The 22,950-nt window shown below is 32.2% G+C and overlaps 1 protein-coding gene and 3 non-coding genes across 4 annotated transcripts; all 4 read left to right on the top strand.

Annotated features, from left to right (window-relative positions):
• Positions 1–14,976: 14,976 nt before the first annotated feature.
• Positions 14,977–16,492, top strand: LOC126871245 (uncharacterized). The gene is made up of 3 exons (XM_050629849.1): positions 14,977–15,135; positions 15,473–15,790; positions 15,853–16,492. Exons 1-3 carry the CDS (start codon positions 15,105–15,107, stop codon positions 15,882–15,884), a joined length of 381 nt encoding a protein of 126 aa, XP_050485806.1. The 5' UTR covers positions 14,977–15,104; the 3' UTR covers positions 15,885–16,492.
• Positions 16,493–16,941: 449 nt separating this feature from the next.
• LOC126871507 (U1 spliceosomal RNA) lies at positions 16,942–17,103 on the top strand. The gene has a single exon (XR_007691675.1). It is a non-coding gene; the product is annotated as a U1 spliceosomal RNA (small nuclear RNA).
• An 886-nt stretch (positions 17,104–17,989) lies between these two features.
• Positions 17,990–18,151, top strand: LOC126871505 (U1 spliceosomal RNA). The gene has a single exon (XR_007691673.1). It is a non-coding gene; the product is annotated as a U1 spliceosomal RNA (small nuclear RNA).
• A 2,792-nt stretch (positions 18,152–20,943) lies between these two features.
• On the top strand, positions 20,944–21,105 carry LOC126871506 (U1 spliceosomal RNA). Its single transcript, XR_007691674.1, has one exon. It is a non-coding gene; the product is annotated as a U1 spliceosomal RNA (small nuclear RNA).
• Positions 21,106–22,950: the final 1,845 nt, after the last annotated feature.

Below are 22,950 nucleotides of genomic sequence, written 5' to 3'. Positions count from 1 at the left end.
ATTCAAAATAGCGATCGTTTTTTTTTTTTCTCCTCATTTAACGAAGTTTTCATTAGACATCATAAGCAAGTAAGTGTCATTGACGTACTTTTAATACATTAATTGATACAGTAGAGTACTTCGTAGAGTATTCCCCACAGAAAAGTATTAACCTATTTATGTCGAAAAACTATTAGTTTAGTAGATAGATTAACTTTAATTTGTCAAATTCGGCGCATGAAAGACAAGCAAACGTAAACATACGTAAACGTAAACATAAGAATACTGCTCTGCGTCTTTTCCTCTTTTTCACACGTTAAATTTCATATAAACCTACGTATATGTTATATTACATATACATAAATATATACAAGTATATGTTGTAATATATGAGCATTGAATATAGGCGCCAAATTCAAATATTCAACGGTATATAAATAATTCTAACTATCGAATATGCACTGAATCGATAAAGTAAAGTTTTTAAATAGTATTTTTAAATACTAAAGTATAGCAATGTGTAAATATAAGCAATAATGTTTTTTGGTTTATACTATACTTGGTGGATGCTATAATATGTATATTATGTATATATATACTTGATGAGAACTTGATGAAACAAAAATTTGAATGTACAATGTATGATGCACATGTATATGATGTAAAATGTTAAATCATATATTAATTTATACTTATTTCAAATGTTTTGATAATTCGATTCTTATCGCAATATTGGTAATATTATCTTATACAGGATATTTCGATACGGGTAATACAATCGGATATGGGTGAATTTCTCATGAAAAAATAGTTCGAAACTACAGAATAGCGACTTTTTATTTGCTGCTTCATTTTTGAGAAAAGTAATTTAATTTAAAAAAGAATTTGAATTTCCCGTAAAAAATTCCTCCTACTCCTAGAATTCCTATAATAAACATCTGTAAGAATCGATTCTGGAACCGTTTTGGAACCGACCTAGAATCAAAAAAATAATCCACCGAGATAGAAAGATCCCTCGTAGCAATTATCCGAAATAAAGTTTAAACGCAATTGTTTAAAAAACCAAAGTCAATATCAAAACTATTTTCACACACAATCCCCTACTTTTTATATTTCATAAAAAGATTGAGAATAAAGAATGATGTTTTTTACAAATTCACACAGGAATTCACTACGTTAGCTGGTCTGTGCCAATACTGTTGTTCATCGCTATGTGTATATTCTTATTCGATGTAATAAACTGTCTCGCGAATATCACCTGACGAGACAAAATTCAACGGCTCATGATTTATCGTAAGACACGAAAAAAGAAAAAGAAACAGATAAAAAGTACATATTCGATATCACCAAAAGTCGGGTTGCTTAAAGAATCGCATGCATATTCCTTTTCGCAAAAGCGTGAAAGTCGAAAATTAACTCGGTAAGAAGTTCCGTAATGTACTCGACGTTACAAAGCAATTGCTATTTCAAGGAAATAGCGTAGTAGCAGGAAGGGAAAGAAAAGAGTAAGGGAGAAGGTTGATCATGGAGAGTTAGTTGGCTAGCATTGAGACACACGATCAAAGAAGTTTTCTAAATTCAGCCGCGAAATTAGCTTGACACTAATTTCACAAGGAAGCACGGGCAAGGCTAAGAAACCAGGAAAAAGATTGGCCAAGGGGGAGGCCATAGCTCGCGTGATGCTTCATACCGACTTCGCGTGTCGAACTCTGATTTGCTTTGTTGAATCAAGTGTATACCGGCTGCTATATCGCTCACAAAAGCGAATAAGATAGTGCATTTTCCCTTCTTTTATATCTTCTTACCCACTTCGACTTCGTTATTTTCGTCAATAATTAGATTCACGATAAAACGTCTGATTGTCAGTCACTATCTGGTATTTTAGACCTGGTACTATTAGGATCCCCATATTAACTCAATTATTTTAATACTTAATTTATGAAATGGTATTTCATTATATACGCTATTTTCAGTAGGAAAAAGGTATGTACAAGGTATGTTTGTCAAAAGCTCCAAAGAAATTACTCGAATAACGATAATTCTATAGAGGATTAAAATGTCGGGTAGTCTTCACACTGATAAATCAATGTTTTAAAAGTATTATCAATAAATACATAAAATTATCAAGTAATTAGATAAAACAATGAAGCAAATTACGTTTTCATTTAAATAAAACATAGCTGTAATTCGAATTTATTCGTCTTGAGTTTAGTTTATAGTTCGATATCGGTTTGATTATGCTGATTGATGTTTTCGATATATACATAATTTAAACGAACGGTGTTTGGAGAACGCAAATAAAGATTTATCGATATACATAAACCACGACGTATAAATGAAATTTAGATGCTAGATACTGGTTATAAACATTGTATTCGCATACATTGCATCCAATAGTCAATGTATGAAATAATTACTTGCCATATCTGGTACTTGATTTTTTGAATCAAATATTTTGAGTGTTATTATGATAGACAGAAATAAGAATGCGATTCGTTAAAATAAGAATTTACGATAGCGTCAACGAATGAGAAAATGAAAAGTATACTTATAATCGCTAGATGATAATTATTTATTACATGTAAATTTGTTTGATTTCTCCTCGATATAAATTTTTACGTACAATTAATTACGTACAAATACATATATCGCTTACTTATATTGTATCGGGAAATTAACTGCTTTCGGCGATTATAAAAATAACTTGCTTTCTGCAAATTCGGCGATTTGTCGGATCCATAGTGTTATGAATACACGTTGTTGGCTGTACCTATTACGTGTCCCGCAGGAATCGAATATCCCGCTAATATTTCGCTAGTCCGACAGTAATGGTAGATAGCCGAATATCGCTTTTCAGGAAAAGGAAACTGGAATTTACATGGATTTCCTTTCGTCGTTACGTCGCAATTTCTGTTCATCGTGTCGGAAACTATATAGTCTCGTATGTTCCCACGAACCTTGTATGTTTGCCAGATAAGTGGAAAGCCAGTGACGTAGGTCAAACTTTTGGTGGATTTACGGAATCTCAAATTCGTAGCAGCGTAAGCGGATCTCTGACCTCTCTGGTCAAACGAGTAAAGGTCAGTCTTGTCTGGTTTTCAGGCTAGGGGTGTAGGAAGAGGGAAAGTGTGGGATTCTCTATAGATCAGCAAGGGGACAGGGAGTTGATGGCCTCGAGAGAAAGTACGGGTGAACGAAGGGATGAAAGAGGATGGAAGTAACCTCACATTTGCCACAGACTGAACTGATGAACCACCTAGTGGATCCACACTAGTCCTGAGAGCTAGAAAGCAAAGTTACAACAACGTACCTCGTTTCATCTACCTTAGTTACTTCATTACCTGTCCTCGTTTCTACCCGTAGCCTTCATACTACGTATAATGCTTTTAACCAACGAGTTGTTCGCCTAGTTAATACGTCGTGGTATAAACAACGAGTTACAGTTCATCTTTAAAAATTTCATCACCGTCATAATCCTTCTATCTGTTTCTCTAAATACGTCCACGTGATGAGACGAGTTAGAGAATTTCCTCTTTCGTTTCGTGCAACGTTAATTTACGTATTTTAGTTAGTACATAGGGTGAATAATCGCTTTAAAATAAAATAGACGTTGAAGATCATTCCACCGCGTATTGTGCCTTAATAGTATCTGACTGGCTGTTTAAATATTTTTATGATCTTGTAACTTCTACACGTACACATCTTCAGATTTATTTCAAATTTTACCAATATAATCATAATAGTCGGATCTCGTAACAACGCTAACGAAATTTCAAAATTTTCTTTTCGCGCAAAACACGCAATGTATCTGTAAAAAATTTCTACCAATGTTGGAATACTTGCTCGAGACACTGAATTTCGTGTATAGAGTTATGTTAAATAATGCCAACAAACGATAGAAGCATCTATTTTCTCTCAAACGAAAGTTACTTTCGAAAAATATCTCGTATAATTTAGCTTGGTCACTGTTCATAATCGAAGCAAATATTTTTATTCAAGTTCACATATTAAGATTTATGAATCTTCGTTGGAATACGTACTTGTACTTCGATTCGTGTATTCAATCGACTCGATAGGCATTTATTTAACTCGAATCGTAAAGAAAACGAAATAGGGTTGAACAACATGGAAAATGGTTAGAAAAGTTTATCGGCGCTAATTCGTCGATCAAACGAGCCTCGTATGCTCAACGCAGTTTACCTAAAGGTTCGGTAAAATCAATACTCCGTAAGTTTCCTAATACGAAAGGACCGTTAACGCGATATTATCGGTCCTTTGAATACTAATTTCCACGGTATGCTGTACGTCAGATAGGTAATATTTTTTTTCCATGTTATCGGCTCGACACGTTAATGCGATGTACTTTTCGCGTGTATCAAAGATTAATGAAAGCGTACAGAGGAGAACCATGACGAATTTTTGATTAATAACGCATCAAATTGAAACAGCCGAGCTAAGAGATTCGGTAAATGCGTATATCGTAAACATAGCTGGTAGACTGAACGATGAATGCTTATTGCGAGAATTACGATTTTTTTCTAACTTGACAGTAAATATAAACGAATTACGACTCTTTTTTTACCTGCTATGTCTGCTCTCTATACATCCGATTACATTATGTACGTATACTGATCGCATCGTATTTACGTATAGATAATATCTTAATATTTCAAGTGAGAAATGCGCTTTATTTGCATCTTGGTGATATTACGGTAATTACGCTTTGCTATAGTGGAGTATATTCTAGGAAGGAAAAGCATATTTTATTCGCTATATCTCTGTGAACACCTCGAATATTTGTTTATACATGCATCGGCGAATAATTTGATCTACCTGTTCTATAACATATTTCTATTTAATTTACGATCACTAAGATCAAGTAGATTTTGTAAATTATATTACGTCGTATTTGTTACATTTCCATGGAATACGATTTCTTGACACTCTTTCCATGCATTTTACTTTATGAGCTAAATACGTATCGTTGACAGATGTGTAACACGAAATGCATATTCATGGAGAAAAAAGATAAATTAACGTAAAGCGCTGCATACAATTTTTAAAAGAACGAATAAACCAACGATAAAATTAAACGATGAAATTTTTCCTAAAGGTTATTATATGACATTAGGAAAATTTTATTTGAGAATATTTTTAACATGTTTGAACTGTTAATATGAAAGAAAATATGCCTTTTCAACGCTAGCGAGACATTTCTGAGTGTATCTTTGCACAACGCTGCAGGAGAAATGTTGAGTTTGCAAAATTCAGGATCGCCATATTTATCTCGTGGAAACGAGAATTTCAGCATATCAACGTAGGATTAACCGGTATCCTTACATGTTATCCCATGTACATAATACTCCAGTAATGAACGTTACCCATTAGTATCCAACAGATTTACGTTGCGAAAATATTTTGGTTAATATCTTTGAATTAATATACGAGTACGAATAACCACTTTAATATCTAAGTAGATATTTTAAAATATATATACGTTATGTACTGTATTATAAAACGACTGCTTCGGCACATTAAAATTTATATTCTATTTACGTAGAGGTAGTAGAGCTCTTTAAAACTGTTGCGTTAATTTTTTAAACTAATTAATATTGTATTTGATAACATTTTCTACGTATACTTTTAATTGCATTAAATTGAAAGAACAATAGACTTTAGTAGAATATAATTATTTACGAAATATATATTCACAGTACGTACTCAGGAATATTTTACTATTATAAATTGCACTGTGAATTAATAATATTTACTAAATGTCACCTAAATAGAAACTGATGCTATTATTGGGTTATCGTGAAAGTTTCTATGGCGTTTAAAACTATTCGATCCGATAGAATATTACTTTTATAGTAACATATCACAATCATTCTTATTGTGATATATTATTCACGGCTAATGCGATGTATTATTAAATTTTTAATTCTATTACTATTAGTATTAAAATTAAATCACTATACTAAAGATAGACTCAAGCTTAACATGAATTTAGAAAGATATTAAAGTAATGCCGTAACCATATTTAATTTGTAAAGGAGACTATTCGTTATTTATTGCAAGCATTTTGTTTAAGCGATATATAACGAACAGTTCGTTTCAAAATAGCATATTCTTCTCGATAATTACATAACGTACCGAGTAGTTTTTTCATTTTTTCCTACGAATTACATCAAACTAGTAACCACCTGAATAAATAATAAACTCAATGTACTTCGTTAAATAAAATCAATCAAGTATCGGTGCAATTTATTGCAATACGGTTAATTCATCACTAGGATTCCGAACTATGATTGAAATTTCAATTCAATAATGATTCCAACATTAACAGAAAGTACTTTCGAAAATTGGAAAATTCAATCCATTAATGTTATAGCCGTCTATGTTACCTTCGTACCGTTTTAACTGTAGATTTTAAGGGAGGAAAGACCTCTGCCAGTCACTTCTTGGATCTTGTATGCTCGGAGAAATGTCCAATGTCACCACTATTCGCAGACTTTCTTTGCGATACCTTGGAAATGCGACAAAATTAGCTTCTCCTTTGGGCGAACAGTTAATTAAGTTTTTTTTATCTTTCTCTTCTCTTCTCCGGTAGGCCAGTAGTACCATTAACGTCGAGACCAGTAAAATTTCTTGCATTTAATTGCTTGACTGATATATCTGATACGCCCCGTAAGCGTGAACATCGATCAGAATACCAGTTACGGTATTAATACTCAATGTCTATTCAAATCGTGTTTGAAACTTTTATTTTTATAATTATAATTTTACAATTATTCTACAATTTTAATACAGTTATTCTACAATTACAGAATAACAATTGGAAGATTCACATTTTTCGTACATTTTTGAACATTGCATTTTCATACACTTTTTAAGGATATTAATATTTAATGACAATTTGCTGTTTTACGAGGAATACCAATAATAAATGCGAGCAATGAAAAATAAACGATAAAGATAATAATATCTATATATATCTATCTATCTATATATCTATTAGATATAGATATTCTTCGTATTGTTTTCGTTTCTGAATTTGTCGCGTTACACTGTTATAGTTGCGAATAATTATTTATCTGGCTTGTGTTCGATCGATTGACGAATATTGTCGATTCGTTCGGACTCGAGTTTGGTTTAGAACAGCTTATTTATTGTTTAACGACGGGCCCATATACCGAATTCTCTTTTCTTATCCGATGCCTATGTCATAAAAGAAGCATACCGTTCGAACTGTTGACGATTTTAGTTTGGTTCGAGCGTTGATGAATGTCACTTTGCCTTTTATACATTTTATAGACAAAGATAGAAGAAGTTTCGAATAAATGATAACTCTTAATAATTACAAATTGTAAATATTGTTTCAAATTATATAAATTATACAGACATTACACAGATTATATAATTATATCGATTTAATTGCGTTATTTATAAATTATATTTTTAGATATATCCTTTAGATATTAATTTCCATGTAAGTACATATATTATATTAATTTGAATTATAACGAAAAGAATATGATTATTAATTGCTCGACTTATTTCCTTATGCATTCTATGTTTTATCTATATATTCCTATACGTATCTGTATCTGTATAGGTTCGTTGTGCGAATACAATCGTTTCCAAGTTCATGTAATCTTTTATGCCATATAATGTCCAACACGTGTCGTAATCTTTTATTTGACACATTGCACGTGCGCAACCGTTGCTGGATAAATTGTATTATCTGAAAATCCTTTCAGAAATTGCTTCCGTTGATCTTGAGCACGTGCTTTCAAAATGCTCGCAAATCAGAACAAATTCATTGGTTGTAGGAAATAAACTCACAAGAACTGTTATACGTGTGAAAAGTAAGCCTCGTCAAAGTGCGCGCATTTTCTTTATTGTTCTCTTGCTACGCGTTCCTTTTACTCTTCGATAATAATAAGAGATTTATTTTTCTACGAATTTTAAACATTCGCGTTGTAATCTCATCTTTTAATATTAAAATCTATCATTTTCTATAATCTTGTTGTTCATTTCCTATAAAGAAAGCAATTTATTCTTTATTCGATAAAATCTATATCGATGAACTTAAATTAATAAATTTATTAAAAACTTAATCCCAAAGAATGGTTCGCGTTAAACAGCTTTTTAACGGTAAAATTAAACTTTGACGAGTAGTCAGTATATTTAAAATAGAACATAATTATGTTTGAGAATAATTCTACGAACGAAGTGCTTGAAATAAATTATCTTGTAACAAAAATTCAAAGATAACTCGATCGGAAATAACGACGAGAAATTGGATTAATTGCATATAATGAATTTCCGGATGAACTGTATGAATTACAAACTTTCCTCGACAGGATAGGCAGACATCGCTCTTTTATCTGATCTTCTCTTAAAGAGATTTTCTTAACTCCCTTCTAAGCTTCTGTACACACTGAGGAACAATCTTACTTTCACTCTCTTCAATCGAAACTACGAGTCACTTAGGGGTGAATGAAGGGTGGTTGACGCCTACGTATGTACATACATACATATACGTGTGTACGTTGGTTCATTCATGTATCTTCTCCCGTGTGAACTCCTACTCCTCTGTAATCATATAAGCACGTGCGACATGGATGGTGAGACACACGTACAGCGACTGTTCCATGGTACATGGGACACGCTTGCATCGACTAACTGTTATTATTGACACGAGAATAGATCAGGGGTGAATAGGTTGACAAACGGGGATGAACGTTGGTAGTCACGTGTCTGCAAGTGACGCGTATGCTCTTATCAATCGATTCCCTTGATTGCACTCTATTCTTTATATTACGTTTGATTTTCACAATGGTTTTCCTAATTTCAACGACGAACGACAAAGATAGCTAATAGCGTGATAGAACCGTCTTTGGATAGATAGATATTGTGTTTCGATTATTGTTAATTGAGTTTTGAATTTCATATTGAAATCTGTAAAGTGCGTGAATACAATTAGAGACGATACCTAAATGGAGCTTTCTTTCACCTCTTCGACGTTATAACAGGCGCTTCACTTTGGGTAGCTTGCATATCCTTGCACATATCATGCGCATTACGTATTTTTGCATATTTAAATTTCCAATAAAAGTATAAATATTCACAGTCGAGAATTTTATATTAGGAGTATAATATCTTCGCGTAATAGCTATAGTATTAAAGTAACATTTACTTACGCTACTTACATAACACACAAGTACATTAGTATTAAAATAACACGAAGATTTCAAAATATCGTAAAATCTGTAATAATTTTTAATAGAGTTACTCGTCGATCTTAAGGTTGGATACATATTGATTTTCTAAATTACAAATATGATTATAATTATAATTGACTCTACATATCATTTAGAATGCTTGATTTGAATTTACAATTGTTAAATATATTTAACTGCCTTCGAACTATTACATGAAGTACATTGATCGGAATTGTTTTGATCGCATATCAATGCAGATAGCAAAATAAACCAAAAGGGGATTGAAAGTCAGAGAGCCGATTGAATGTGAAATCAAGAGTTAGAATTGTCTAGAAACGTGTATATGTATGGATGTACGAGTATGCATATTCACATACGGACTACGACTAAATTCCATTTCATCGGAAACAACTATGTACATACGTGTTTGTAAAATATTGAAAATTCTTAAGTGAGAGTATAACGTTACAAATATTTGTACGTATACATATGTAAAACAAGCCTTTTATTTTTAAGATATATTTATTCTATAATTTTACATTTCTCGATATCGCAGCAGAGTATCGGTTTATCCTATGAAAACAGTCGATTACGTAAAATTTATTCCTGATAATTAAATTTAATAAGAAACGAAAATTAAATGGAATAACGTTAAATATAAATTTCTGATACTCTTACATCCGTGTAGTAAAGTTCCTATGACCTGCCAATGAACTTTTCTTCAATTTTCTTCATGATCTACTTACAAAGGGCTATTTATTCGATACAGTATTTTTCCTTTGGCCTACATCTTTTCGATATCGTAACGTAGCACAGAGGTTAGTTCTCGGACTTAATTTGTTTACGTTGTAAGAATATAAATAATGCCCCACATTAACCTTGAAAGTTGTCCTTTTTATCTATAATACCAAATCTCGTAAAGAAATAGATAAAATGTACGATAATCTGTAATATCCTTGACTGTATTAAAACACAACTATTATTATCCTGTTATTATCCCTTATACTTGTATCCTATTTCTAATAAACATTAAGAAACATATACATATATGTTATTTTTATAAAGTAACATTCTTTCGTTTATTAATACGATAATCTAATTAACACGTTCGCTTTAATAACGTTTATTAATACGATTCTATTCCTTCGTTTATTAAGACGATATAACGTAAAAAGGGAAATACCTATACTTGTCCTAGGTTATAGGAAATAGGTATTTAACATTTTATTTTTTTATGCAACAACATTCGCGCGAAAGTTATACAGCGTAGTGTTAGAAAGTTAATTGACTCGAAGAAAGAAAATGATTATTAAGACAAACGAATAAAATAACCAATATTCACGAATGACTATAGCTCGTGAATTATTAGAAAATGAATTATAAAAAAAAAAAAAAACATGTGAGATACGAGAAACAATGTTCTAGATATATTAAAGAAATGTTACGAACTATATCACCTAACATAAAGTAGGCTAAAATGACAAAGAACATCTCTAGAGAGGGTAAACGATAAAACCGCAAATATTTATTACTGATATAAGGGTAACTGAACCTCGCTATCTCAGCATAAAAATTCATCCACCTCTGAAACATCGAAACAAACTGCAAGTCCAATGCTGGAGTTGTAATCAAGTCTAGATGGTTCGTACTGATTGACAATTTTCCATGACCTCTTCACCCTCCAATACCCTTTTCTACCATCACCACTCCTCACACTATCCATCACTTCAATACCCCTCTTTTGAAATCGCGTTTCGTTTCTGTTGCATATAAAGCCGCGTTCGTACTGATTATTACGGATATACGAAAATTGTTATTCGGATTAACCAGAATTGTACAGCTTCGCTCCAATCGATGTTAATCGAATAAACGAAGCCCATACAGCAGTTAAGGGAATTACTTACGCTGAAAACGATGGAATATTTTAAAAGCCCGTTCGGTAAACGAAAGGCAATAAACAAATTGATCAGAAATAGGTTCTGCAAGCCCTTGAAATAAATATCGAAAGTAATTGAAAATAAACAAAGTTAATAGAGTTCAATTATAGGCCAAAGAGTTTATACATATAAGAAAATGTATTTATTTTTTAATAGATTTCACTTTTAAAAATTACGTACATAATATTTACTTCGACAATTCTCTAGAATACCATTGTTGCGTTATATATCGTCTTCCGAATGTCATAAAAATGTTCACTCGTTAAAAAATATGGTGGTCCTATTTAAAGTAGAACAAAAGTTAGTTTCAACATAGCAAGCATCAGTCGGGAAGGATCGATGCAAAATTTTGTAATTAGAAGAATATCTACGAGATACCTAATATTGATTGCACTTGACTTCCTTTATAATGAATTTATCGAAAATGAAAATGTAAAGGCAGAATGATAGGGTCTGGAAGCGGCTTAATGGAGTCAAGTGCTGGACGAGAAAGAACGAATAAAAAAGAAAAAGACGCGCTATGTCATCTGAAAATTGGAATATTCGTTTGCTCGATGGCAACCCCGCTTACTACGTTCGTTTATATTCGTTTAGAGATTGGTGTACAATCGGACGTTTCATGTTCTGAAGAGAAGATTAAATATGACGAAATTAATTAACGGTGGCGTCCATTTTTATACGACATATCGAAAACAGGTAGTCTCTTGATTCGATACGAAACTAAATTAAATTAAAAGAAATTACAAGCGAGAGAGAAAGGGGCAGAAGTTGGAATTTGTTTTTCTACAAATCCTTATAAGTATCTTAATTCCTTATCGTTCAAAAATTTTCGATATAAATTGTTGCGAAAGAACAGCATATTTATTTTACTTTTTATTAATCGCTTTTCATCCTACCATAATAGAAATATTTTATACACGTATTTCGTATTCGGAGCCATTGATAGAACTGCGAATCGACGAGTGTAAATACGACGTGTTTTTACAGCCCTTCGAAGTTTGCCACCTTAGACACAAGTGAGCTCTTGAGTAACAATAGCGTCAAACAATGGCCACTCGGATTAAGATGTAAATTAGTTCATAAGTCACAACATTATGCAATTGTCAGCCGCCACGAAATACCCATTGTTATGCCAATAAACTTCAAAGATTCGAGCATTAAATTACAAGTCGGAAAGGCTTTCCACTTTTATCGACATTTCTAGACGTTATGGTACGAGCTTAATTTCCTACAATAATCATGGGTGTATGCGAAGTTGTTATTGAATTACTTTCTTCATGAAGCAACCTTATTACTCTCATAAGCTTAATGGCCTAAATGAAAGAATGTCGTTTTATTATACGCCACGACATACTCTAAAGTTATGAAATATTCCAAACGTCTTGCTAAATAATTCGTAACTGTTTCGTTATGCGAGAAGAAACTGAGAAGCATTTTTTATTAACATATTTTCTCTAACTATATTATCAATTTGTCACAAAACTAAAAATATTAATGAAAAGAGTTATTTACATCCATAGACTAGTTATACAGCCAAAAGTTTCGTTTATTTTTAATTTACTATTTAACCATGATACTGATACGATTATGTATCAGAAAGATTGTTTGAAAAATGTAGGTAAACATTAAAATATATCTGTATTTATGTTTTATAACTAGCATCATTTTCAAGGGCCATATCTATGTATAGTAGAACAGAATTATTATTAGGATCCATAAATGACACGTTTTTGCCGCATTAGCTCACTGCTCGCCTATTTACTAAATCCAATAAGTTAGAAAAAGAATCGGTAATGAGTTCTTTCCATTATGTTACTTTTACGTTTCAGTTTCGTAATAACGTATAACTTCTGATTCTTGTAATTCTGTTGCTGAAAGCTTCCGGAAAATAATTCCGCATTCATTAAGGAGATATTATTTTAACATGCATATACGCGACGCCAGCGATTTACCAGTTAATTCATGGAAATAAAGTGGGAACTTTAGCGTTCATTATTTTCCTTTCGGGTCAAGGTAGAAACGAGCGCAGAGCTCAGTGTTATTGCTTCTGTGTCCCTGGACCCATAACTATATCACCTTGAGCGTCGCTATCCGCAAACAATTAGCATAAAGATAATAACACCGTGGAAACGCTAACGACAAATATTTCCTTATAAAAAGAAGCAAAAATTCAAAAGGTTTTAAATAAAAATACGCTTAAATGTACCTACTTCTGAAAATTTGAATGAAAAGGCGGTGCACATTCATGATGTTGAATAATATGTATGTACTATAAATAGTTGCATCGTTCAATCGATTCTATCTATGCTCCTAAGAACGCTTTGGAAAATTTACAACATGCAAGTCGAAAAGATGAAAATAATCCGACGAAATATTTGTATTCTTTAATCGTTTTGCAAATGTTATCATTATCCGAAATACGATGTTATTCATCTTTATCGTCCCTATGATTGAAAAACTTCTTAACCTTCTATACAGTATATACAGCATACAACGAATCAGACTCTAATAATCTGGCCTTGTTTCCAAAAGGACCGTATTGTACCTTAAATTAATGAACATATTAATCCATATAGCGAACAACGAAGGTACTTGAACGGCGTGATAGGAAATCATTCATCGTAAAAAAATTACACGATGGATCGCGATTTGTAGAAGCAACTTATATTTATACTACCATATGTAGCTTCAGCAAATGTACATAAAATTTGTAAAAAAATTCTACAACATGTAAACAACATTTATTACAATTAATTGTGAATACAAAGAACATGTGGCAAAAGTTTTCGAGCGCTGTGCTTTAATAGTTTGCAATTTATAAGCATGAATGTATTTACTTAAAAAGGCCTGACTATGAACAAATAGTTTTCTCAATGTTTCTAGCAATACCTACTCGAGAGCAAATGGAAACGAAAAGTTAACATCTGTAACCGGGAATGTCGAATGGGAAGAAATTGGAAACAAGTAAACTGGAATGAAAAATTATTATTAAATTACGTAAGGAAGGAAAATTGCATAGAGCAATCGTAGCTTTTCTATACAGAATTAAACGAATGATCCATTACATGATAAAAATCACGATCCGAGCGTCGAAAGAAATTAGCTCGAAGAAGAGAAATTAGTTGTTCGTGAGGTAACGAAAAATTCCTTTTGTAATATTTACATCGAGATTGGCATCGATGATTGTTGCAAACTTTAACAAAGAAGTATTCGCAGAAGTTACGCCAAAGAATTTTATTGAAAAATAATATTGCCATCGGTTCGATTAAATAACGATAGAACAAAAGGTTTAAGCAATTTCTGATTTTATTTTATTAATATAGCCCCATTTTGTCAACGCTTGATAATCAAACATTAAGTCTTTTTTGTTAGCCGACTAAATGTATGTCACTGTAACACTGATACGTATTGAATTTTTTGCTGCGTTGATAGCAAAGGTCACGTGTCGATATCTTTGACACATAATAAGACAGTAACGTAGTTACTTGCATTTAATGTTTTTCATACATCTTCTACACGTGTGTAAAGTTTAACGTTCGGCTCGTGATTCTAGATATAATATACGTATATGTACATCGTATAATTTCGCATATTTTAATCGCCTCGTCTAATGCAAACATTTCATGCGTTTGTAATCTGTGCTCGAATCTATTGTAATAAATTTCGCCTTATTCATATACTGCATTATAAATGCTGAAATTAATATTTTTATTGTTGAGTTTATTAGATTTTATTTGTAGTTAACATTATTTTAACGTTCGCCGTTGGTGAAATAATTTTTGAATAAAAATGATAAAAATAAATTTGGCACGGCACTGCAGTACGCTAAATACAACATCGTACAATCATCGAATAGTTTCAGTTTGAACTGGCAACGTTTGCAAGCTCGTTCATTGATCGATTTTGGTGACTTTGGTTTTTTGTATACGTAATCCCAGTTTCCTTCGCTCAATCTCGTGCCATGCTGTCGTTGTATAGAGCAATTATAATATGTATGTATGCAGGTTTACGTATCAAATACACGTATTTCATGATTTCCATGCTATAAGAGCCATAACTACCAGTATAACATAATGAATACACATAATTAAAAGTATCGTAACTAACAGTCAACATTACTGTCATTTATCTTTAAAGTGCCATTTAAATATGAAACATAGAAAGCATAACTGTCGGTATAACAAGTATAATGTAGTAAACATATGTCACTGTTAATATTCTATTCTAACAATCAGTACTACTACCACTCTCTCGCTTCAAAGTTTCATTCTCAATAGAGATAAATGGAAATATAGCAATACAATTTACATGAAAATGTGGTATGTTTAGTACTTGTAGTTGTCACGGTGCACACTTATGCACGTCCAGAAAACCAACCGTCTTGTAGTTGCGACCATTGCAATAACGAAGTAAAAACTGATGTAAAGGAGGAAAATGAAAATGTATTATCGACGACGAAATTGTTATATAAAGAAGACAGCGATGGCGATGGCAATCGTACTATTTGCGCTCGAAGTCGCGATTTCAATGACCGTACATTCCCAAGCGTTTGTCATATGTTATGTTACAATCGATGTCTCGTATTGCGACTTTCTACTGTCACAGTAAATGACACGAAGAAATATGTCGTGATCGCATATAGAAACAGTAAGTAATAATAATGAATCACTCAGTACGTAATTTGATCAATGTGTTTTATCGATCTATAGATTACTACAAACTACGGGACGGTGAATGTTGAAGGGTTCCATGGAACTACGCTGTGACGTCATGACGTTAATTGGCAGTACCACGAGGTTAGTAAATTCTTCGCAATTTAGCAAGCATCGATATGTAAACAATTTTATACTTGAAATTACCATATGTATACTTTACACAAATAATAATAGATATATTTGAATGTGGATACGTAATAAATTAAAAGTAAAACGACGAGACATGTATTGCCTATGTTACGAGTGATTATCGGGAATGTAATATTATAACTCGAATAGCAATATTCTTTGATTATTGTACAATAAGTAACAAAAAAGTTATACGTATACGAGATTATAGCGAATAATATGTTTTGGGTAAATGATATTTTTAACTGGCAATGACCAAAATATTTTATCCTTTTATTTATTTTATCCTTTTCTTTAAATATTTTGATATATAGAAGTTACCTGTTACACTTAGTCATTTTTATCCATAATATATGAGTATAACTGTTATACAAGATAGTGTTAACATATGCGCATTATACACCCATAAATATATATTAGTATCGACAAACATTCTATGTGAGCTTAATTTTGTATAATACAGATTAAAAATTATTCTATGTTAATAAACAAATGGTACACGGTATTTTCACGTTTTACTAGTTCAATATTGATATTGATAGATATTGCCTCATCTCATTTATATGCAGTAGTTTTTCCAAAGAAACAAAAATTAATGCGTAGATACACAGAGTGTTCCATTTCAATCTATTATTGCAAATATTTCGAAAAATATATTATACATATAATAACGCAAAACATCTTTTTCCCTTCGACATATTTTCTGAAATATTTATATATTATATTTTTATATATACTCTAACAGAAAATATTTATTACATTCAATGCATTATACATTATTTAAAATATATAGATTATATGTTACATATTTCTCGGAAAGAAACACAGCTTGTCTCAAAGGGTAGAACATAGTTCCTGAATCGGTCGCTATGGTGCGTTTTGAACGACCCTCTATTCTCGCTTATGAAAACAAGCTGTAGCTATAGTAAATACCATGGAACGCAGCGAGAAAGCATACTTACCTGGCGTAGAGATTACCATGATCAAGAAGGTGGTTTCTCCAGGGTGAGGCTCTTCCATTGCACTACGGTCGAGCTGACCTCTGCGAATACCCCTAATGTGGGTATCTCGGACGTACAATTTTTGATAGTCGGGACTGCGTTCGCGCTATCCCGGATAATTAATTTTCAAAATTAATAAAGTTAAGTTTTTATGCAATTCCTTGCAATAATTCATTGCAAGTAAGATTTACGGAAAGTAAGTGAATCGCTCTCGGTGCTGCACAATTTTAGTAAGTATGTAGTTGAAAGTTGAATTGGAAGAGAGAGGCGGGCTACTATGAAAGTAGTGCATTCTAACTGTATAATAAGTATTACTGTATTCTGTAATAAACAGTAGTCGAATTTCTATCGTGTACGCAGAATATACTCTTATCTTTAAATTTGCAGTTAATTCGTAGATAACTTTTAGAGAAATATTTACAAAATTAATTTAATAGTAAAATTAAATTAAGTACAATACGTTAACAACTAATGGATTAAAATATAGTTCAGAAAGCTCAAAAGTGCCAATATTAGCAATGTATAAAAACATGCTATATCACACATACAGACCATTAAATTCTTTTTAATTATTAAATATATATTTTCTTTGAATCTTCAGCATGCTTTATTTACCGTTTTCTTTCAGTCAAGTAGCATTATCATTATTTTTTTTTTTTTTTTTTTTTTGGCACATATGTAGGTCCTACAATGTCATGAGATTTAAAATTACAGCCTACGAACTAATTTGTTAATATATATGTAGAAATTTGTAATTTATATTAAATATAGAAATTTAAAGATGTACAATCTAAAACAAAATCGAAATCTACAAACACATTTTGAGAATGTACGTAAAAATTGAGAATTATTATGTATAGATGGTCCTATACATGGTTCCAAGTCGGATCAGCCTCCTAGTTCCAAAAATCGCCGTTATGCAGTGCTAGCTACGCGTACGGTTTCTCGCAGTTACGTTCGGACTCTATGGGCATAAGTAACTCGAAAAACGGGACGAAAGCATACTTACCTGGCGTAGAGGTTACCGTGATCAAGAAGGCGGTTCCTCCAGGGTGAGGCTCTTCCATTGCACTACGGTTGAGCTGACCTCTGCGAATACCCCTAATGTGGGTATCTCGGACGTACAATTTTTGGTAGTCGGGACTGCGTTCGCGCTATCCCGGATAATATTACTGGGAAAAATATTCTTTTTTTACAGTTGCAAAGATTTTGTACATTGTTGAGCAAAGTAATTTTCATTTGCTCTTCTCTATTGAAGAATTATTTATTAAGGGTATATTCTGCATTGCGCTACTAAATTCGCTACTAGAATGTAGAAGTTCAAATTAAAATTTGTAACCAACTTCAGAGAACAATGTTTACCTCTTTACCAATAATGACAAATTTAGAGAAGTGACGAATAATAGTTATAATCTTTATTACGCAATTATTCAGCAGTAGAATTTTATTGTCCGTTCATTCATATTTATTGTATAAAATAGGTTTAATTCTTTTTTTTTGTAAAGTAGCATGAATGTTCATTAGTTGTTACTACTTACTCTGTTAGTAATTGTTTCTTTAGTGCTTAACAATGAAAATAAAAAAAAATAAAAAAAAGAAAAAATAAAAATCTGTCGTTGCTACTACAGTGAATTCTACTTATAATTGTGCGCCCGTATTACAGGTGTATATTGGATTAATTCTGAACGAAACATATTCAAACTCTGTTTTCTTGAAAGTCAAGCATCCTTAAACGGAAAAACTTTATTCCATATCCTTTACTTATTCTCGCGCCTGGAATAACCACTTGCTGATTGTTTACTCATATCCGGCCGATGATTAGTCAAGTTTAAATACTCGATAAATTTTCAAGCTCTATTTTCTTGAAAACTATGACTGGGACAAACAAAGGTATTCTATATTATCCTCTTACCTTTTTCTTATAAGGAATTGCCTCGTGTTTGCCGATATCCTTGTGCCTGTATCGTGAATTATGTAGCTTTAAGCAACTCGATGAAGCATATAAAATCATTTTCTATTTTACGATGGTTCAGTATTACATCTTTAACTGTAGATCCAAAGTTAACGATAAACGTCATTTGATGGCGATGAAAATAAAAATTCTTATTTTTCGGGTTGACTTGGAATTGACTTTGAACGAGTGGTTTGTCGCTGATAACCATCGGTAAGCTGGTGTTGCTTTGAAACGACACAAACAAAACGGTTTTTTTTTACTGTAAAGATGGTTATTATGAGAAACGAAGTTATTCCAGGATTAAAATTGTTACGTTGCACTACCATGTTTGGCTTGAGCTGATTTATCATTAAAAGTCACATTTTAAATAAGCAATTTACATACATAAGATACGTAAGATCTTACAATATACATATTACTATAATTTTTATTATTATTTATTATAAGTAGTATTGTTCTGAAAATCGGTTAGTAATGACCTTAATGATCTACGATCATACTGGATGTAGCTCTTTTGTTTATATGCATTTTTCGTTATACAATTGTTTATGACTGTTTTTGGTACTTTCTTGTGTGATTTTACAAGTCCATTATAATTTGTGACGAGCTTATACGTGAATGTTTTAATTTTCCTTTCCTTATTGAAGTAGTTGCTTTCCATTCCTTCTTACGAACATGTATTTAATTCCTTTTGTTTCCGAGAAGCTGGTTTTTGTACTGTATTCTTATAATTCTTTGTTTTACGATTCTGTTAGAACTAGGATATTTTCTTTACATACGTAAGTAACTTGCACGATGTATAATATTTATACGTCGTATACCGTTGTAAGCAGGGTCTAATAACAAAACTATGAAATTGAAAGAAGAAATAGTTAAGAACGTTCAATCGATTCAAACAACGAAGATTCTCCCTGCAAAAAATTGTATTTATTATTTCACAAAATTGTACATCGTGTGTTTGTTATTTATTAAAAATAAAAGTAAAAATTTAAAAGAGTTTTTAAGCATAAGTCCGTGTGAATATCACAAATAATGGCTTCGTAACTCTATGTTCGTAGTTCTAAAAAGTATAAACAGTAGGATCTATGTTTGAAATCGAATGTTTCAGTTATATGTTCTTAGCTTTTTGTATTTCGTGTCTCGTAATCATTATCTCATTCAAACTACTTATCGGTCTAATAATGTTCTATAATTACAATGCCAATATACAAAGTGATTAAATAGTACCTTCGTGTCTCGTTTTCGTACACAACATCTGAACACGTGCATATGCCTAATAATGATTCCACATTCAAATGAACATTCCGAATGTTAATTCACGTATTTGTGCCAACAATAATAGTGAGCCAAATTATAGACAGTAGAGTACAACTTCCAAGAAATTCATACTCCATAGTTTGTAATGCGACATGCAGTCGAAGGAAATTAGTCGAAATAATTTTAAAAGTTTTCGGCTACTTCGAGAGCTTGAACGAAGTTCAGTTCGATTTAAAAAAAGAGGAATATATTATATTTTATTTATGAAGTAAGCATGCCGCATATTTTTAACGAAGCTGCGTTAATTTTATCGAAATTCATTTTTTCGTTTACATTACACACAAAAGTCAAATGTTTTACAAGTATACAAATTATTCAAAAATGTTTCGTTCGAACATTTAATTTTATAAATAAATGCCAATATTTTCATTTTCAAATAAATTCCGTATATGTATAGTAAAAGTATCGTAACAATTTATAACAAATCTATTAACATATATTACACAAAGAAAGTTAATTAAATCTAATCTTCAAAGTAAAGTTGAATTTTGCTTGATACTTGTCATCGATAATTGTTTCTTCGGATTACGTTAAAGATTACATTAGATAGTTGCTTGAGTCGTAAGATCGAATTACACGTTAGTTCCAAATATCACCGTTACGTAGTGCTAGCTATGAACATAATTTCTCGCAGTTGTAGTTGCACCCTATGGGTTTAAGTAACTGGAAGAACCGGAAGAAAGCATACTTACCTGGCGTAGAGGCTACCGTGATCAAGAAGGCGGTTCCTCCAGGGTGAGGCTCTTCCATTGCACTACGGTCGAGCTGACCTCTGCGAATACCCCTAATGTGGGTATCTCGGACGTACAATTTTTGATAGTCGGGACTGCGTTCGCGCTATCCCGGATAATTAAGTTTTAAAAGTGAATTTTATTTTAGCAAGCTTCGTTGAACTTTGTTGTTTACGCAACATAAGTATTCTTCGTAAAGTATATTGCGGCGTGTATGTGAATCTGAGAAATAACGTATCGTAGGAATTGGTGTTAAAGTTTAAGAAAATTCACCTTCGTATTACGTCGACTACGCATCCTCGTAAAAAAACCATTCAACTTTTATCCAAAACCTCTTTCGTTAAAATCATTATTTACGCAATAATGGAAAAGTGAGTTCGGTTACGCGTCCCATTCTTTACATTATGATTAACAAAATGACAATCATTTTTTATGATTTCTGAATTATTAGATATTATAGCTTCGACATAACATAGAACCAAAATTTGGAAATTCCTTTCCGAACACAGGTTTTTAATTACAAAACTTTTTTCACACTGAAAGTTTAAAGATAGCAATTTTTCTAACAAGATCGTTCAATCCCAATGTAATTACAATATCCGAGAAACCCCAAAGATATAATAATAAATCAACAGAATTAAGGATATGTACATAGAGGTAGAATTTCGTAAGTTCCAACTTGCTTATAAGGAAGGATTGGATTAATATGATCGGTCGTATAACAATTATCTAATCATCCACTTGTGATTATACTGCGATGTAACCTGTAACAAGTATTTAGACTTCTCATTAGGAAGATAATTAGAAGGGGGTACGAAATGTAAGATCACAGTGTAAAGCACAGGTGGCAGTCTCTAGTTAAACGATATGGGAAGCACATGGCCCGTTTAAGCATCCGTGTGAGGGGCTGTCGGACGTTTCCGTATGTCGGCCGCTCGAAACGTGTTGGAAGTTAACAGGCCAGCTGGTCTGGTTTAGTGGTGGTTGATGCAGGTACGGTTTGGATAGCAGTACGAAGGAAAGGAATTAAACAGACGCGGAGTCCTCGCAAATTGAGTTGAACGGGCCCGGAATTTAAACATTCAAATTAGCCTATTTAGCAAGTCAAAGGGGCTAATGCGTGCTCGTTGATTTTGCATGCTCTCAGATTCTAATATTCAATCGATATTGCTGCATCTTTTCTTCGTTTTCCACTTTTATCTTTGCCCTCGTACTATGTAATTTCGGCGCAGAATTATCGTTTCGCTCGTGTTTGCGACCCGTTTCCTTTCCGATCATATACCAAGATAAATGTAATATTATTTTCACCGAACAGATTTCCCGAACGTCGGATGTTCGTTTAGTTCGAATTAGAATTTCTATCGAAATTTGAATTGTATTTGAATCGAATTTTGGATCGAAATTTTTCGGATTATTTTAGATTTTATCTCTATTTTAACTACAGTTTTCGTCGTTTATGTATTATTTCCACTAAAAAAATGTTACTGCTATCACCTTTGCATTTAGTTTTACTTATTGCTAGAGATATAAAATTGTATTTGCTTAATTCTTCAAATATAGCTCTGGCGAATAGACGGCGAAACGAAAACTTTATTAAACCCGGCTGTTGGTAATCAGCGATATTAAAATTTTAATCAACTCCGCTTGAGCTTTTGTATTTATTTAAAAAAAAAAAACGAAATATTGTCCTGTATTGTCTGTTTTATGATTACGAATAATTAATACGAGTAATTATAGTTGAGTTTATGCTATATTCTTTCCTACGAACTAAATATCTCCATTTATATGGCAGGTTTACTCATTGACGCGTGTCGTATTTATCATTTTGTTATTTTGCTTGCGATCGCACGGAATGATATAAAGATATAAAATTCATTTTTAAATAGCACAATTCAGTTATGTTATTTGTATAATTGTACGTTGTTTTATGCATACGTAAATAATTATTCCAATTAAATGG

This window comes from Bombus huntii, chromosome 11 (assembly GCF_024542735.1).
Source record: "Bombus huntii isolate Logan2020A chromosome 11, iyBomHunt1.1, whole genome shotgun sequence".
NCBI classification, from domain to species: domain Eukaryota; kingdom Metazoa; phylum Arthropoda; class Insecta; order Hymenoptera; family Apidae; genus Bombus; species Bombus huntii.
This window is presented reverse-complemented; position numbering and strand designations above follow the sequence as displayed.

Coding starts and splice junctions, on each gene's coding strand:
- LOC126871245 (XM_050629849.1), top strand. CDS start 15,105: ATGCTGTCGTTGTATAGAGCAATTATAATAT. Junction 15,136..15,472: donor GTATAGAGCAATTATAATAT/GTATGTATGCAG, acceptor TGGTATGTTTAG/TACTTGTAGTTGTCACGGTG. Junction 15,791..15,852: donor CGTGATCGCATATAGAAACA/GTAAGTAATAAT, acceptor ATCGATCTATAG/ATTACTACAAACTACGGGAC.